This window comes from Poecilia reticulata, chromosome 10 (assembly GCF_904066995.2).
Source record: "Poecilia reticulata chromosome 10, P_reticulata-male-v2, whole genome shotgun sequence".
Classification (NCBI taxonomy): Eukaryota; Metazoa; Chordata; class Actinopteri; order Cyprinodontiformes; family Poeciliidae; genus Poecilia; species Poecilia reticulata.
Window position 1 is genome coordinate 14,485,449 of NC_088839.1, and position 18,114 is coordinate 14,503,562.

Here is an 18,114-nt window from a genome sequence, read left to right on the forward strand (position 1 = left end):
TAATTATTTTAGTCTTAAAATCAAATATTGTTGACTAATGATTGATTTGTAAAAGCACTAAAAAATTGTCTGAGTATTTATTATTATGTTTAATGAGGGGGCTGCACAGTGGCGCAGTTGGTAGAGCTGTTGCCTTGCAGCAAGAAGGTTCTGGGTTCGATTCCCAGCCCCGGTCCCTCTGCATGGAGTCTGCATGCTCTCCCTGTGCATGCATGGGTCCTCTCCAGGCACCCTGGTTTCCTCCCACAGTCCAAAAAACATGACTGTCAGGTTAATTGGCCTTTCCAAATTGCCCCTAGGTGTGAGTGTGTGTGTGCATGGTTGTGTGTCTCTGTGTTGCCCTGCAACAGACTGGCAACCTGCCCAGGGTGTACCCCACCCCCCACCCGGCACACCAGCCGGAGATGGGCACCAGCAACCCTCCCGACCCCACCGAGGGACAAGGGTGCAGGAAAATGGATGGATGTTTAATGAGCTAACAAATGTTAGGTTTGACTGTTAAGTATGTTATTTATTTTCCAGGGATATATAAAAACAATGAATGAAGATTGAAAACTTCAGTATAATATTTTTTCTCAAGAATGTACTTCAAATGCGACATTTGGTGAAATTATTGGACCCAAAGGCACACAGGATACCTGGAAGGTCATGGTGATTGAAATCATAAAGATTTCAGCAGATGTATAATATTGGAGGAGCCATGAAGTCGATGCATTGGTGAGGCTGCCATAAAAACCTAATCTCAGTCAAATTGGTCATTTCTGCCCAGAGACGAAAACATGTGTGAACAAGGTGGATTGCGAATCTGACTTATTTACACCAGTTCTGTTGGGAAGACTGGGCCAAATTTGATGTGATGATGATCTTGTGTTAGGATAAGAAAAGCAACTGAACAAAGCCATTCTGCAAAAGGAAATTCCACCAAATGCCAGAGAAATGTGTGTCAACGTTTGAATTTGGAAAAAACTAATAAAAAGTTGTTCTTATTCCTTATTCTGGATTTTGGCAAAGTGAGATAGAAAGTTTGTGTCGTTTTTCTTATTTAAGTATCCTGTTTCAACTGTTTGTGCAAGCAGGACCAGCTTTGCATTGACATTGTGCCACAAAGCAAGCATCCACATTCACTATTGCTGCATGCTCAGCATTGCTGTGGTCGTTGGGAGGTGGAGAGGTACAAGTTCAACTGGATGAGTAAAAGAAAAATGTTCTCTTCTAGTTGATACTGAAAACAAACCAAAAGGGAAGTCCGGTTTATGAAGGTAAAAGATCGTAAGACTATTTGACAAGATCGGTAGACTTGTCAAATAGTTCTCAAACATATATTTAAAGTTGTTTTTCTCAAGGAAACCGGTGAATTAGTTATTAAAATAGTACGGTAGAAACAATTGTTATGACACAGTAACATTAAACTCTCTCAGTTTAATTTGTCATAAAAATGAAGTAGCAATCTACACAGCTCTTTACATTTTTTTTTTTACATTAATGTGTTATTATAGCTGCTGTTTTATTATATCTGCTGATATAGAAGCTAAACAAAAGTATTGCTGAAATACTCATTTTACTAATATCTAGCGTAGCCTATATATCATAATTCTTTCGATGTAAAATAACGTAAAAATCGATTAAGAATATCAGATTATTCATTGTTAAGCTATACCCCAAATAATGCCTCTATGCGAGTATCAGCCTTAAGAACGAACTGAGGGCAAAATTAACCCGTAACGACTGAACGTCTGCTTCGGAGCTCCGCCCCTCGGGATGACGCAGTGCAGCCCAGTGATCAGTCACGTCTGCTTGAGTTGAAGGAACCAAAAACAGAAGAGTTTTTATGAAAGCAAGGAAAAGGAAACTCTCAGTTTATCAGTATCAGTAGTTCCTCACTTCCGACACCATGTCCAGACGGGTCTACTTGGTTCACTGTAACCAAAGCTGGGAAGAGGCTGTTAGCTTGTTAGCTTAGCTTCTTAGCCTGACAGTCAACACTGTGTAGCCTGTAGCTAACCTTTCTTTTTCTCTACTGAAGGTAAGAGTTTATCACTTTATAAAGTCACTTCTGTTAGCGGCGTATTTGTCTTGACATAGATGCGGATCTCTTGCTAAAGCTCAAGTTAATATATACTTAATATATTTTGTGTTGTGTTCCTGCTGGTGAAACGAAGTGACAAATAATCGGTTTAGTAACTATTGCTGTAAATGCAGCTCCTGGTGTGCTTAACTAGGCATGTTTAGTCTTATTTTAAATTGAGATAAATTAGGCTTATACTCTGGATCTAGAAAAGAGCATGCATTTTTATTGTAGAAGCGACCTGTTGACGAAAGCAAAACATCAACACATTTCATATTTGATTTGTTTGTCCTTGTTCCTTGAAGTGACAATGCAAGTCTTGTGTCTCAGTTCTTAGAAGTGGTTCTATATGTTAATTGCACTTTAGTTAAGACTAAAAGGACCTACAGTCCACATGATTGGCTTTAAGAGATCTCAGTAGATCTGCAGTAATGTAGAAAAAACCGTTTTAAACGCATGTAAACACAATATTTTAGATGAACTCATAATAAAGGGATTGGTGCTCTGACAGCAAGCTTGGACCTTTAGAGAGAGAGAGAGAGAGATGTTTGCTTTTATAGAGATCATTTGCAATGACAAGATCGGAAAAGCAGATTCATTATGTGTTTCTTTCTGAATTTATTTTTTCAGACAAATTAATTTACGAATTGGATAGATAGATAGATAAATAGATACTTTATTCATCTTATGCTTTATTTATTTTAGTGTAAAACATTCAAAATGTTTGCAATGAAATCTAAAATAATGGCAAGTACAAAATAATATAGTGGATAAGATTGTAATGTTTGTTAAAGTTGCATAATAACAAATAACAAATATACAACAGAAATGAAAATGAAACTATATAATTCACGAATAATGAACAATTGGTAAAGTTCAGCAAACATCATCAGTATTCCAAATTGGTTTATGTTTTTTTTTCTTTTAGGTTTTCTGCATATATTTTTTATACATATACAGGGGCTTATTCTTATTGACGTTTTAATAGAACTCGAACAAGACCGTCATGTTGTTGCAATGTCCTGGTTTTATCTCTCTTCTTGAGAAAAACAATCTCCTCAGCTCTACCTTTTCTCTTTTTTTCTGGTGTATTCTTGTTTTGACATTTAAATCTTTCCTTCTGTGCTTTTAGGTAAAGCAGTCATGACGCAAAAGATAAACCTGTGCTCGGTTTCCCTCAGAGTTGAGGGAATGACCTGTGGCTCTTGTGTTCAGTCCATAGAGCAGCGGATTGGGTCTCTTCATGGAGTGATACATATAAAGGTAACGGCTGATTTTATACTTTCTGCTGTTCTGCATTTTATGCTCCATCTTGACTCGCTGACCTTTAAATTTGATGACTTCTGCATTTATTTCAAACGAGATTGGTCTTTTAATGTTTTGACTATGTAACTCTTGAGCAGAGAATCTTCTTGTTAACTTAGATATACATTTATATGGGTTTTATTCTCTTCATGGTAGAAGTGGATCGTTTGGTACAGCTCTGTTTCTTAGGGAGCAGCTTGTCTGATTTCCATCAGTGCAGCCATATTAGACAGCTTAATTGAAGTAGTGGTGGTCTGCTGTTTTGTTTATTGTATGTTTACCCCTCAGGCTAAGGCTGAATGAGAAGATAATGTAATACCGTGTTCTCAATAATTCCCTGCCCTTTGCGCAGGACTGCGACAACAGGTCGATATGTCCTCTGCCCCCACAGGAAATGGTTGAGGGTAACAGAATTTAGTGCCGGGATTATATGTTTATAAGTGATCTGAGCAAAGCGAATTGTCTTTCATTTTTCTCTTGGAAGAACAATGTGTATTTTTCTTTGTTCCCCAATTTTAAGAAAAAGTTACCACTAAAGCAGCTGGAAACTGCTTCCTTTTTTTTTTTTTTTACTTGTGGTTGAATCAGGTGATGCCTTCTGAGCATCACATGTCTCCTTCTTGCTTAAGAAGGTGACCTGAGGGTCATCATGCTGACTGAACGTGCCAGACGCTTACCAAAGGCCATGAACGAAGGCTGTAAAATGCCATTAAATTAGAGCTGCAGTGACTTAATATGGCCATATAACAATATTATGTAAACCATCGTTGAACTAACTTCAGTGTAAGTTGCTTTAATAAGCGCATACACAGCAACTGTGTCGCAAACGCAAATGTCTAGATGCTTTAATTGGTATTTTATGTAGTATGCCAGCACATAGTGGTGACTCCATAATTAAGTTAAATGAATTACGGTTTTCATACTGTTTTGTAAGCAGAAATCTTAAAAGTGTGGCAGACATCTCTATTGAGCCCCCTGTGAGTCAAATCGTTGTTGAATAAGTTGCCACTGCAGTTGCAGCAGCAGATTTTTTGGGCGGGGAATGTTTTCCTACTGCTTCAGAAATCTAGAGACGGCAATTATTCCCTAATAACCATCGCATAACAGTATTTAGCACCAATTCGCTATCAAAATGCACTTTACAAGACAAAGTAATCCAGTTTGTAATTAATCAGAGCTAATTATAACACAGTGCAGAATATACCAATCGGTAAAATGAAAAAAAAAAGACATAATTGGTAAATGAAGTCACTGAACATCTGTGGCTATCAGGTTGTGTGAAATTGTAGTAAAAAGAGGGCTCTTCTGTGTGACAGTAGTTGCATGACTTCTGGTGTTTCTTGCTTCCAGCTTCGTAGACCTAATTCTTTCTGCGTTGATAAATTGCTCCCACTCAGTCAAATTGGATGGAGAGTGTGTCTGTACACAGCAATTTTCAAATCTTGCTGCAGATTCTCTATTGGATCTAGATCTAGGCTTTGTTTGAGCTATTCATGAATATGCTCTAAGTCACTTATTTGTAGTTGTGGGGTGGGGTGTGGGGCTGCTGCTCTCTGCATGAAGAGGAACCTCCGCCCCCGCCTCCAGCCTTTTGAAGCCTCCTCAGGGTTTCCTCTGTTTATGAAAATCGGTGAACAAAGTCAGTCAAAACCAGTAAAACCCAAGAGGATTAAGGCGTTAATCTTAATGTTTTATTGTAAAATAAACTAATTACAGCTAGGATTGGAATGATATCTCTGCCTATATGGAAAAACGTTGATATCTGAAATGCACGGATCCAATATTAAAAAATGTATCGGCCTCAATATTTAAAAGATCAGGTATCGCGACAATGTGGCCGATCCATAAGGGCAGATCTATTCAGTCTACTTCTAATCTTTGAGCTCTGAGTGATGTCATGCTATTATGTTGTTTATTTTACATTATATTTAGAATTGCTAATCGCACCCTCTGAACCATTTGAAAGAACCGGTTTATTATTTAGTTTAGTCAACCTATTGTTTTAGTCAGTTTACCTTTCTGATAACACTTTATTTGAAGTGGTGTGTGCAGACTGACATGACGGTGTCATAAGCATGACACAACACCTGTCAGGAACATGAAGGAGTTTTCATGACTGTTTACGACTGTTGCCATGAAGTGTCATTTGGTAAATAATGACATTTTTAATGCAAAGTTAACACTTTTAATGGACTTTTAATTCAACTTTTAGTGCAGCTTTGCACTAAAAGTGTCATTAGTTACCGATTGACACTTTATGACAACAGTCGTAAATATTTATGAAGACTCATGCATGTTCATGTCAAGTGTTATGTCATGTTTATGACAGTGTGTCATGCCACTCTTATGCACACCCTTTCAAACAAAGTGTTACCCAGTTTCTTTATTGTTTATTGTACAATGACTGTTATACTAATTGTACTGACTAAAAAAAAAAACAAAAACTATGTTGTGTTGTTTTTACGTTTGACCAAGCTTGTGAAGCTTTTGTATTTAAATGTGCTGTACTAATGAAGAGCCAATACTAAACCTTAGATATGTGTATCGGTATCGGAAGTAAAAAAAAAAAAGTGGATCAGTGCATTCTTAATCGGAACAATAATTCTCCACATTGTCCTTGTTTAACATTTTATTTTATTTTATTTATTTTTTTATTTTCCAGGTGTCTTTGGAGAAGAAGAGTGCCACGGTTATTTTTGACTCCAGTCAACAGAGCCCTGAGTCCCTATCAGAAGCCGTCGAGGACATGGGCTTTGAGTCCAGCGTACCAGAGAGCAGCACTGCCACTCCGGTGTTTACAGACACTGAGCTGATCCCCACGTCAGGACTGACACCTGCAGCCCAGCAGGAGGCTTTGGAGAAGCTGTCACAAATTCAAGGGGTGCTTGACGTCCAGGAGAGCGCACCCAGCATGGGCCTGACTGTCACCTATGTTCCTTCGCTGACCTCCGTCCAGCTGCTCAGAGAGGTGGTGGGAGGTGTCTCACCTCAGGAGAAGCAAACTCCTGGCAGCCCAGTGCAGAAAGGCCAGAGCGTGTCCCAGCCGGACACCGCGGCCAGCGAAGCTGCGGTTCTGAAGCTCAGCATTGAAGGAATGACCTGCCACTCTTGCACCACCACCATTGAAGGGAAGATCGGAAAACTGAAAGGGATTAAAAAGATCAAAGGTGATGTTCTCGACAGGCTCTGAGACCTGCAGTCACGTCTGACTGAGGTGCTGCGCTGCACGTCTCACGGGGCCAGGGTCAGGGCGTTATGAACCTGAGAGATTGTCTTTATGGATTTGAGAGTGACTCATGAAATCCTCTCACAAGTGTTGCAGGGAAGGAAATGTAAACAGATGGGATTATATTTACTGACATGTTTGCAGACAGATTTATGTCCCATCGTAGAAGCATGTAACACATTCAACACCGTGCTGCGGCTATTGTATAAATAGCTGCAGCACAAAAAAGTTTAGCTTATTTTATAATTTATTTTATGTTTTATAACAGATTGTTCAATTTAATTATTTCAAATAAGTTTATATTTCAAAAACATTTCCCTTTAAAATGAACAGTAGCTGTCTGTTAAATAAATTTTTTTTACCATTGATGGGGCTATTGCACTAAAAGTTTTTTTTCCGCTGAATATAAGCTTTTAGATAATCTTACACAGAGCAAATAATTAAATAACTGCTATATAATAACGATGGAAAATGGTTTATGACCCTTCTCACCAATTTGCTGCCCTGGTTTAAGTGTTTCGAGTTGTTCTTTCCAGAATAGGTTGTCTGCTGTCATTGTACAAGCACAATAAAATGGGTTGCAGTCCCATTTCTTGCAAAATAACTCACGAAAATGACAAAAATAAAATAAAACAATCCTTAAATGTAGATGATAAGCAAGACTAAACCAGTATAAATAATATTGGCATAATGTTTTAGCTATCAGAAAAAATTTAAACTAGTATTTAAATTACTTTACCAGATAAATTACATTTAGGCATTTTGAGGCTCTTCATATTAATATTCCTTATTAAGCCGATGGGAACAAAAACATTCGGAACAGAAACACTGAAGACATGTTCGATCCGGTTGTGTTGCGCTGCCCCCTGGTGGACGAAATATGAAAATATAACATCTGGAATCCTGGAAAATTATTACTTTATTTATTAGAGGGAAAATTTAGGCAACTATTAGGAAGAAGAGTAATTCTTAATATTTTACTTGAATAGAGTGATTAAAAATTGCTATTCTAAAAAAAACAAAAACTATTGATTGTTGCTTATAAAGTCAGACACTTTTTGTGTTCCAGTCCTGTCTGGTTTTATTTTTTTGTTTTGTTTTAAGGCAAGAATTAAACTCCACGAAAGACTTAAAAAATGATTTAAGCTAATCAGTTTTTAAGAAAAAGCCTTTGGTAAATTAAGTCTTTAATTATTTAGATTTAAACTCCAAAATATATTGAATTACAGTCATTATTCCATTATCAGAACATGTATTGCTTGAATGCATCATTTAGAAGGTTATTTTATTTGAAGATGCATTACATTGGAAGGATTCTTGCGGCCCACACCTGATATCCTTCAGATTTTAGTGACTGAGGTGTTTAAATTCACTGGAAGTGTTGGGATACGGCCATGTCGGAGAAAATTTGGATAAAAATATAATTATTAACATCATTGCACTAATCAATAATACTATTGCAGTTAGTTTAACTAACATTGTGCATTCCTTATGTATATATTTCCTTTATGTAAACATCTGTATCTTTGCGCATCTTGTGCTTCACTCTGCATATTAACTCACTCCTGTTCTCTCTGCAGTTGTTCTGGACTCTCAGGAAGCTACAGTCGTCTACCTGCCTTACCTCACCACCATCCAGACCATCATCGAACAGATTAGCGTGGCTGGCTTCAAAGCCTTCGTCAAATCCAAGCCCCGCCCCCTGCAGCTCTCCAACAGAGACATCGAACGTTTCATCGACTCTCAAAAAGCATCGGCTTCTCCGCCCGAGACGTCCGAGGAGACGGAGGTCTTCGTAGACACGGCGTGCGCCAGGCTCAGGGTGAAAGGCATGCACTGCCGTTCTTGTGTGGTCAACATTGAGGACAACATCTCCAGGCTGCCTGGCGTTTCCTCTGTGGAGGTCTCTCTGGAGAAGGAGCAGGCCTCCATCTGCTACGACCCTCTGAAGGTCACAGTGACTCAGCTGCAGCAAGCCATCGATACCCTTCCTCCGGGAAACTTTAAGACCGAACCCCTGGACTTCTCCCACACTCTCAGTCCCGCATCCACGTCACCGGCGCTCACCATCTCAGCACTACAGCCCAGACCTGCTGCTTCACAGCCGTGCTTCACCCAGCCGCTGGTGTCTGCTGTTCATATTCACATCGAAGGCATGACCTGCAACTCCTGTGTGCAGTCTATCGAAGGAATGATCTCCCAGAGGAAGGGGGTGAGGTCGGCTCAGGTGTCTCTGACTGACCACCAGGGAGTCTTTGAGTATGACCCTCTTCTCACCACACCAGAGGAGCTGAAGGAAGCCATAGAAGACATGGGCTTTGATGCATTTTTACCTGGTAAGAGTGGGCGGCATGTGTTACACCCAGGTGGCTTTTTCTTCCTCTTGACTAATTTTCTGCTGCTGCTTTTTATTCACCTTGAACATTCTGACCATTGATGTATTATCAACATCGCATTCATCCTCATAACGGTTGCTGAGTAGATATTTTCTCTTTTTCTGATCATTCTGTGTAAACCTGAGAGATCGTGGTGAATGAAAATTCCACTAGACCAGCTCATAAATAATATATATAATTTTTTTTATCCCTAAAGTTGTATATTCTGCTGACATTTCACATGTTGGTCATGTACATGACTGACAACCTAACCTGGGTTTAGTTGGAGTTTTTTGGGTTTTTTGTAACCAGCAACTTCAACTGAAGGATGATACATCTTTCCTTCCTCTTTGTGCGTCTGAAGGTTTACTTTTATACACGTTCGTCTCCTGTAGAAAAACACTAAAAGAGTTTGAAAAGGCCTGAAGAACTGTTGATGAAGACGCTGTGAAAATAATTGCAAGAATGTCTGACCACATTGAAGCACAGTGTGTAAAAAGGAGTGGTTTTGTTTGCACAAAAGTGTGGTGATTTGATTTTGGGAGTAATCTGTAAACTCTTTATCTCAACAACAGAAACCAATTCTCTGCTGCCTGCATCGGATCCCGTACTACCGAGGTCTCCGCGTGTCCAGAAGAAGAACTTCGACAGCGAGCTCCACAACGAAACCCTGCTGGGATCCACGCCCTCCAAATGCTACATCCAGATCGGAGGGATGACGTGCGCCTCGTGCGTGTCAAACATCGAGCGCAACCTCAAAAACGAAGCTGGTGCGCAAAACAACAGTGGGATTCGTCTGCGTGAACCTTTCTGGTGATGAATGCTACAGAGGAAATCTCAAATGTCTTTCAGGGATCTACTCCGTTCTGGTGGCTCTCATGGCGAGCAAAGCGGAGGTCCGTTACAACCCCGAGGTCACTGATCCGCAGACGATAGCGGAGTGTGTGAAGGAGCTGGGCTTCACCGCCTCCGTGATGGAGAACTACGAGGGATCCGATGGAAACCTAGAGCTGGTGGTGAGTTGGTCACAAGCGTCAGCTTTTTCGTTTACATGTTTGGTTTTTTTATGCAACATTTTCAGCCTGCAGTGTGACGCTCGTGTGCTCATCTCTGTTTGGTTCCCCCGCCGTCCACCAGGTCAGGGGAATGACGTGCGCCTCATGTGTTCATAAAATCGAATCAACCCTCGTCAGAGAGAAGGGGATTATATATGCCTCCGTTGCCTTGGCGACCAACAAAGCACATGTGAAGTATGACGCAGAAGTTATTGGGCCGCGAGACATCATCAAGCTGATTGAGGTGCAGATGTAGAAAATATTTCCGTTGCTCTCGGATGTTCAGACTATCCTGATAAAGCGTAATGACTGTGAAACGACGACTCCATTCATTGTATCTGAGTTTCGCTCAACAATATCAATGGTAAACAATCGTTTGTTTGCAGAATATGGGATTTGAGGCATCTTTAGTGAAGAGGGACCGTACAGCCAGTCACCTGGACCACAGCAAAGAGATACGACAGTGAGCATCATCCTTTTTCTTTTTCTTCAGTGGTTCCAGTTTTATAGCTACGCTTTTTTTCTCCCACCAGTAAAATTTGATCATAAATAAAAATTCTCTAACTAAGACGCGTTCACTCGTTCAGGTGGAGGAAGTCCTTCCTGGTGAGCTTGGTTTTCTGCGTGCCTGTGATGGGCATGATGGTCTACATGATTTATATGGACCACAAGATGAACGCTACGCACCATCACAACGCCACGATTGAGGACCGCAACCGTTACCACTCCACCATGTTCTTGGAGAGGCAGCTGCTCCCCGGCCTCTCCATCATGAACCTCCTCTCCTTTATGTTCTGTGTGCCTGTGCAGGTGAGTTACACTGACGATTTTTAGATTTCCAGCTGGTTAATCTGACAGATTCAATGTAGGGCAGTGAGTATTCTCTGTTTGTTGTCATTTTGTTAATGGTCAGTTTATTGGAGGTCGTTACTTCTACATCCAAGCCTACAAAGCGGTGAAGCACAAGTCTGCCAACATGGACGTGCTCATCGTTCTGGCCACCACCATCGCCTTCAGCTACTCTCTGATCGTCCTAATCGTTGCCATGGTGGAGAAAGCGAAAGTCAACCCCATCACATTCTTTGACACGCCTCCCATGCTCTTTGTCTTCATCTCGCTGGGACGCTGGCTGGAACAGATCGCGAAGGTCTAGTTCCCTTGTGATTGTTGATTGTTTGAATTTGGAGAAAGCCTTTTAAATTTTTTTTTTGTTGTTTTTTTTTACAAGCGAATAAACATTTATTTTTTTTGTGCGTTCCTTCCAGAGCAAAACCTCTGAGGCTTTATCCAAGCTGATGTCGTTACAAGCTACAGAAGCCACCGTTGTGAACCTCAGCAGCGACAACTGCGTTCTCAGGTTCTCGTTGTTTTCTTCGTCTATTTGTTTACATCTTTGGATGTTTACCGATTACAATCATATGTAAACACCGGAACAGAAAAAAAAATTCAGATTTTTGATCAAATGAATACACTAACTTGAATAACAGTCAGATTATTTGATTTTTGTTTTAGTGAGGAACAGGTGGACGTTGAGCTGGTGCAGAGAGGCGACGTGGTCAAAGTCGTGCCCGGTGGGAAGTTTCCGGTTGATGGGAGGGTCATTGAGGGACATTCGATGGCAGACGAGTCTCTTATCACAGGTTGGTTGCATTTGTGTCTGTTTGGAGTTAAGAACGGGGTTCATAATTCCTGAGTACGGTTAAAAGCAATCATCAGAAGGTGATTGCTTCTGTTTTTTTTTGTATTTTTTTAGGAAAACAATTTTTACAATGCTTTCCCAATTCCCATTAAAGTACAACACTTTGTATGTTGAAAGAGAAAGTCCTTCTTCCAGTTTTGCCACAGAACTTGCAATTTGCACAAACATGTGGAAGCAAGTGTTCTGGTCAGATAAGACCAAAACTTTCAGCACTGTTTTACAGTTCACATCACCCTGAACTGTGAAACATGGTAGATGGCGCAAGATCTGCAGAAGAACCTTTGATTCTGGTGTTTTAAACCAGAGAAACATCTAAAACATGCAGAGTGCACTTAAAGAACCGGAAACAGGAGAACAACCTTAAAACACCTATAACAGTTTGATTGTAGAATATCTGGTCTAGTCAAAGTCTTGTCCGGAATCCAACCAAGAACTCTGACGTTGAGTAATGCTCTCTCCTTTATCTGAATGAGCTTGAGCTATTTTTCAAAGAAGAATAGGCAAACCTTTAGTTTCTAAATAAAGCTGCTAAAGACAATATCCCAAAGCGACTTGCAGTGAGTCAGTGGGATGCATACAAATCCACAGCATACATAAAGTTGACAATTTTCATTCCCCGCCACTATATAATGCACTACTTTGTGTTCTGTAATACAAAATCTCCCCCAAATGTGTTAAAGTTTGTGATTATAAAAAGTAAAAAATAATAGTCAGAGAACAGAAACATGCACATATTCTTAACTTGTGCTGCATTTCTGATCAGTAGCTGCAATGTGATTCCAGGGGAGGCCATGCCGGTGACAAAAAAGCCCGGGAGCTCAGTGATCGCCGGCTCCATAAACCAGAACGGCTCTCTGCTGGTCAGCGCTACTCACGTTGGGATGGACACCACGCTGTCTCAGATTGTTAAGCTGGTGGAGGAGGCGCAGACCTCAAAGGTGAGTTAAAATCTGTGTTAAATCGACCATATTTAGGAAAAAAACCTCCTGTAAGTCTATTACTTATTTTAATGTTGTTTTGCAGGCTCCTATCCAGCAGTATGCAGATAAGATCAGTGGCTACTTTGTTCCCTTCATCGTTGTAATATCGTTGCTCACACTGATTGCCTGGATCATCATTGGGTTTTTGGACTTTTCTCTGGTGGAGCATTTCTTTCCTGTGAGTTTATTGTTTGTTCACCTTAGAGTGGCAGGAAAATGTTAAATTTTTATTTCCATAATTAAATGTAGAGAATTGCTTTCTCACTATCTGTAATATATGTATATACTTTTTCTTGTCCCTTCTTTCCACTGCAGGGTTATGATCGAAGCATTTCCAGGACCGAGGCAGTGATTCGGTTTGCCTTCCAGGCCTCCATAACAGTGCTGTGCATCGCCTGCCCCTGTTCTCTTGGTCTGGCAACCCCGACAGCTGTCATGGTGGGAACTGGGGTTGGAGCCCAAAATGGCATCCTGATAAAAGGAGGAGAGCCCCTAGAGATGGCTCATAAGGTGCGTTTGTAGCGATTCTCTGGCGATAATCGATTTACAGATTTCCTACAGCGAGGAAAAGTCTCAAATTCCTTTGAAATTCTTTCAATGACTGTATAAATATAGAAAAAGAGACAAAAAGGACGGAGAAATTGTTCAAATATTTGACTTTCCATTCATCCATTTTAGTCTGAACAAAAGTTATCAAAAGATTTATTGTAAAGTCATCCAAATGTTCTCAGTCTTACTTTTTACCCACCTGGTTATTTCAGGTCCAGTCTGTCGTATTCGACAAGACCGGGACGATCACATATGGCGCTCCGAAGGTCGTCCAAGTCAAGATGGTGGTGGAAGGAAACACGATGCCTCGCTCCCGCCTGCTGGCCATTGTGGGCACAGCAGAAAACAACAGTGAACACCCACTGGGAGCCGCTATTACCAAATACTGCAAGCAGGTTGGTTTTCTCTCTCAGATGTAATCCATCAGCCCACGCTTCCCTTCGCTGAAATGGTTATAAAACACCAAATGTTTGCGTTTCCCTGTTTTGTGGCGCGAAGGAGCTCGGTACGGAGTCTCTCGGCACCTGCACCGACTTTCAGGCCGTGCCGGGCTGCGGCGTCCGATGTCGGGTCAGCAACACGGAGTCTCTGCTGAAGCAGGCAGACAGCGACAGCGAGGACAACAACCAGCGCAGCAGCATCCTCGTCCAGATCAGCGACACTCGTACGCCGGCCAGCTCCCACCCGCTCACAATGGATCCACAGCCTCTGAGTACGTGGAGAAGCCAAACTGTAATGGTTCACTTTTTTGAAGGGTGAGTTTAAGAGAATTTGAATAATATTTTCCGCAGGTCTGGTCCAGACAGCCGTCTACGTTGTCCTGATCGGCAACAGGGAATGGATGAGAAGAAACTGCCTTCAGGTCGGACCAGACATCGATGAAGCCATGATGGAGCATGAGCGCAGAGGACGCACTGCTGTGCTGGTCGCTGTGGACAGTGAGTGATTGTTCAGCTATAAATACGCTCTCTTTAAAAAAACAAAAACAAAACAGTAACTTGTAAAAATGTACATTTTGCTTGTAGACGAGCTGTGTGCAATGATAGCCATAGCCGACACTGTGAAACCTGAGGCGGAGCTGGCCGTCCACACGCTGACAAACATGGGTCTGGAGGTGGTGCTGATGACCGGAGACAACAGTAAGACAGCGCGCGCCATCGCCTCCCAGGTGAGGAAGGAAGGAAGGAACAGGAAAACATTCGTACCTCTTGAACTTTTCTCCATTTTCTCACATTGTCACCAAAAACCTTAACGTACTTGAAGCATAATTGTGAAATGGAAGGAAAAGAATACAGGATGCAAATACACTCTCTGTCAGCCTTCCACATCTGGATCCTGAAATTTGTGGTCTTTTCTTTGGAGTCTAGCTCAAGCTGAGATTGAAAGGAGAAAAAGTGGCACTAACTCTTTAAAGACTGGATTTATGGAGTGCAGCCCTCATGGTTATCCTGTCAGCTGTGGATCTCTGCAGCTGATTAATGCTCTCCTTGCTTGCTCCTTCTTTTTTAATGGATGACCATTGTGTTTGTTGGTTTCTAGTTGGTTTGTTGTTGCTGCAAAATTTGAAAAAGTTAAACGGGTATGAATACTTTTGCGAGCCACAGCTGGTTGCAACTCTTTATTTTTTTAACTATTTCCCAAAAGGTGGGCATCAGGAAAGTGTTTGCCGAGGTGCTGCCCTCCCACAAGGTGGCCAAAGTGGAGCAGCTGCAGCAGGCCGGGAAGAGAGTTGCCATGGTGGGAGATGGGGTTAACGACTCGCCCGCTCTGGCAATGGCTGACGTCGGCATCGCCATAGGAACCGGGACAGATGTTGCCATCGAGGCAGCCGATGTGGTGTTGATCAGGGTAAGAACTGGAAATTGTCAAGTTGTTGAATCACATAGGAATATAAAACATTGTTGGTCAAGTTATTAAATGCTTAACATTTTGAGCAGTGATTAATAAAAAAGTGAAGCTTTTTTCTATTATCACACAGGTTTTTCAACTTTTTGTAAAGAGTGAACATTTATTGTCGACATTTTCGGTTTTAAACACAAGATCTGCTCTCTGCTCACAGAACGACCTGCTGGACGTCGTCGGCAGCATCGACCTCTCCAAGAAGACGGTCAAGAGGATCAGGATCAACTTCGTCTTTGCTCTGATTTACAACCTGGTTGGCATTCCCATCGCTGCTGGTAGGCACTGTGAAAATATCCGAAAGGTTTATCTGGATTCCTGTTCGGAAAACTGGGGGATTTTCCAGGTCGGAACAAAGTGTGAAAAGTAATGGAAAGGTGTTTGAATTTCAAGACTGATACATTTCCTATTGGGTCCATAACTGTCTGTCCACTTAACCATTTCCTTGTGAAAAAGAAATCTTTCTCAAACTTTTGTGGAAAAGTTTGGAATTTTGACTTGAGAATTGCACAAATTTCGATCTGAAAATGAAACAGGAACCCTGGTTTGTTTATGTTTCTACCATGACTCATATCACTTAAATAATTTTCAAGCCTGTCGGTACTGAGACTCTGTTTCTCCTCCAGGTGTGTTCCTGCCCATTGGCCTGGTGCTACAGCCATGGATGGGTTCTGCTGCCATGGCGCTGTCATCTGTGTCTGTGGTTTTGTCCTCCCTTCTACTTAAATGGTAATGAGATATTTTTGGCTCGTGTTCTCCCGTTAGTTTTTTTGTTGTTGTTGTTTTTTTGCCCCTCACCGCTCTCTTTGTGTGTCGTCGCTCAGTTACACGAAACCCAGCGCCGAGATGCTGGAAGCCAAACTCGGCAGCAGCAGGCGGCAGGGCAGCCTGTCTGACGTCAGCGTTCACATCGGCATGGGCGAGCTGCGCCGTCCCTCCCCCAAACTCAGCCTGCTGGACCGCATCGTGAACTACAGCCGGGCCTCCATCAACTCGCTGCGCTCCGACAAGCACTCGCTCAACAGCTTGGTGCTGAGCGAGCCCGATAAACACTCGCTGCTGGTGGGGGGGCCGCTGTGCGAGGAGGAGATCTGCTGAGCGCGTGCGTCCCAAGCGGCCTGCTTAGACAGACACTTCAGTTATTAGAGGCTGAACTACGCTGAGACCAAAAGGTTTCTTTGAAAACCGGTCCATCCATACTTGAAGTTAGCTCACAAGACCGTCTGTGGCGGGCCAGAAAGATGATCTTCCTTTGCCTTTACAATCTTCGAGATCGACCCAAAGACATTTAAACTTTGGTTCCCCTGGACACTACAAAGGAGGAAAATTTGAACTCTGTTGTGTGATTATTCTATTTATATTATTATTTATCTACTTTTTGTCATTGTGTCCTCTTATGTGGAGAATGAAGTTGTTGAGTCCAAATGCCAAGTTTGATTTTTAATAATCACATAATGATAACTCTAACTAAGCAGCCTTGAAACAAGCAGAAAGTCGATCGCAGGGGAGCGAGCTGTAAACGTTACCCAAGTGCCAGCTCAAACGCTACCTTTGCAAAGTCCAACACATTCCAAAGATGGCAATCTTCACCCGTTTTCTTGGACTTTATGTCCACAATGTGTGAGCAAAGGTTACATGTTTATAGTCGGCACGCGCTAAAGGATCTGGGTTTTTTTTGCACCTTTCCGTCAATGTGAAAGGGAATGTGTTTCTACTCGTTTAGAACTGAGCAGAAGTTGTTACGCGAGTCCCTTTGTGCTTGGATTGCTTCAGTTGCCTGCTGCAGACATGCCTGGCCTCACAAAGGCCAAACACTAAACATGTTCGCATCCAGCTTCTGGTTACAACTCATAAAGTACAGTGTTACTGTTTTCTACGGATTTATGTAATACCAATCTGTCACTTTTTTGCTTTTATGATGGATTCATGTTAGAGCACTTGATGAACGAAACGACGTTCGTCCCACAGCATCAGTGGTTTCCAATCAAGTCGACCAAACAGGTAAAACTCACTAAGTAGCTTGTTTTACTGAACCACTTTGTACAATCAAATGAGATTAGAAGGGTCTCATTTTGCAGACCATAAAACTGTCATTGTTTGTTTTTGCAGTATTTTATTTGCAGTTATCTGGTAAAATCTGTAGAAAGTTGCTCAACTACACTTTATTTTTGTATTGCTTTCTTCCTAAGCTAAAGAGCCACCAGGTTCATCCAGTAATGCTGTTTTCTTCTGCAGACCAATCTTGAATTTATTTGTGGGTCCATTTATGCCAATCTGTTGTATTTGTGCAATCTTTTTGTGAAAATGTTCATAAGGTTTGAGGTGTGTTTGCAGTCTGCCCATTTATCCTCTGTGGTTCTTCCAAACATTGTGCCTTTGAATAAAACGCTTTTGTAACGCAGCCCTGTTGTACATCTCAGTACAAATAATCATAGAAAAGTTAAGCTATGAAAGTAATTCAAAATCATAGTTTACATTTGTTGTATTGATTCATTATACATAGTAAGTTTAATTCTGTTAATTTTGACAAAATCAAGGCAAAATCTAGTTTTGCCTTGATGTAAATGTAATATTTTACATTTCCAACAATGTAAAATATTGCGTAAGACTAATAAAAACAGTTTGTATGAAAGAGTTTATATACAGGATGTGTATAAACCTAGTGCTTGGTCTAGGTTTTTTCCCATCCACTAACTTTCCCGTATTAAGCAGGAACTACAGCTTGACCAACCAGCTTCTTTACTATCCACCTTTCATGGCTAATCTTGTCAGCTGGACATCAAGTCTTCCCCTTGATAGTAACACATGATCATAATATAACATTTCTGTAAAACAACTGGTTTTCTGAAAGATACATCTTTCAGGAAATTTCGTTTTCAGTAGTTGCAAGAAATTAAAGAAACAGAAATAAGCTATGTTTTACTGTGAGTGTAATGAGGATTTTTTTTTTAAGAATTTCTG

At 41.3% G+C, this 18,114-nt stretch overlaps 1 protein-coding gene across 1 annotated transcript; it reads left to right on the top strand.

Annotated features, from left to right (window-relative positions):
* The first annotated feature begins 1,735 nt into the window (after positions 1 to 1,735).
* atp7a (ATPase copper transporting alpha) lies at positions 1,736 to 17,554 on the top strand. The gene is made up of 23 exons (XM_008420041.2): positions 1,736 to 2,023; positions 3,198 to 3,328; positions 6,033 to 6,537; positions 8,177 to 8,932; positions 9,547 to 9,741; positions 9,824 to 9,987; positions 10,109 to 10,270; positions 10,413 to 10,489; positions 10,614 to 10,836; positions 10,940 to 11,173; positions 11,292 to 11,383; positions 11,539 to 11,666; positions 12,509 to 12,663; positions 12,749 to 12,883; positions 13,021 to 13,215; positions 13,467 to 13,649; positions 13,753 to 13,966; positions 14,046 to 14,192; positions 14,280 to 14,422; positions 14,899 to 15,102; positions 15,314 to 15,431; positions 15,780 to 15,882; positions 15,978 to 17,554. The coding sequence occupies exons 2-23, from the start codon at positions 3,209 to 3,211 to the stop codon at positions 16,249 to 16,251; spliced, it is 4,527 nt and encodes a 1,508-aa protein (XP_008418263.2). The 5' UTR covers positions 1,736 to 2,023; positions 3,198 to 3,208; the 3' UTR covers positions 16,252 to 17,554.
* The last annotated feature ends 560 nt before the right edge of the window (positions 17,555 to 18,114 follow it).

What these genes read in the sequence shown, in the direction of transcription:
- atp7a (XM_008420041.2), top strand. Translation starts at nt 3,209, where the DNA reads ATGACGCAAAAGATAAACCTGTGCTCGGTTTCCCTCAGAGTTGAGGGA. An exon ending in CAACCTCAAAAACGAAGCTG is followed by an intron (nt 9,742 to 9,823) that starts GTGCGCAAAACA and finishes AATGTCTTTCAG; the next exon opens with GGATCTACTCCGTTCTGGTG. An exon ending in ATGGAAACCTAGAGCTGGTG is followed by an intron (nt 9,988 to 10,108) that starts GTGAGTTGGTCA and finishes GCCGTCCACCAG; the next exon opens with GTCAGGGGAATGACGTGCGC.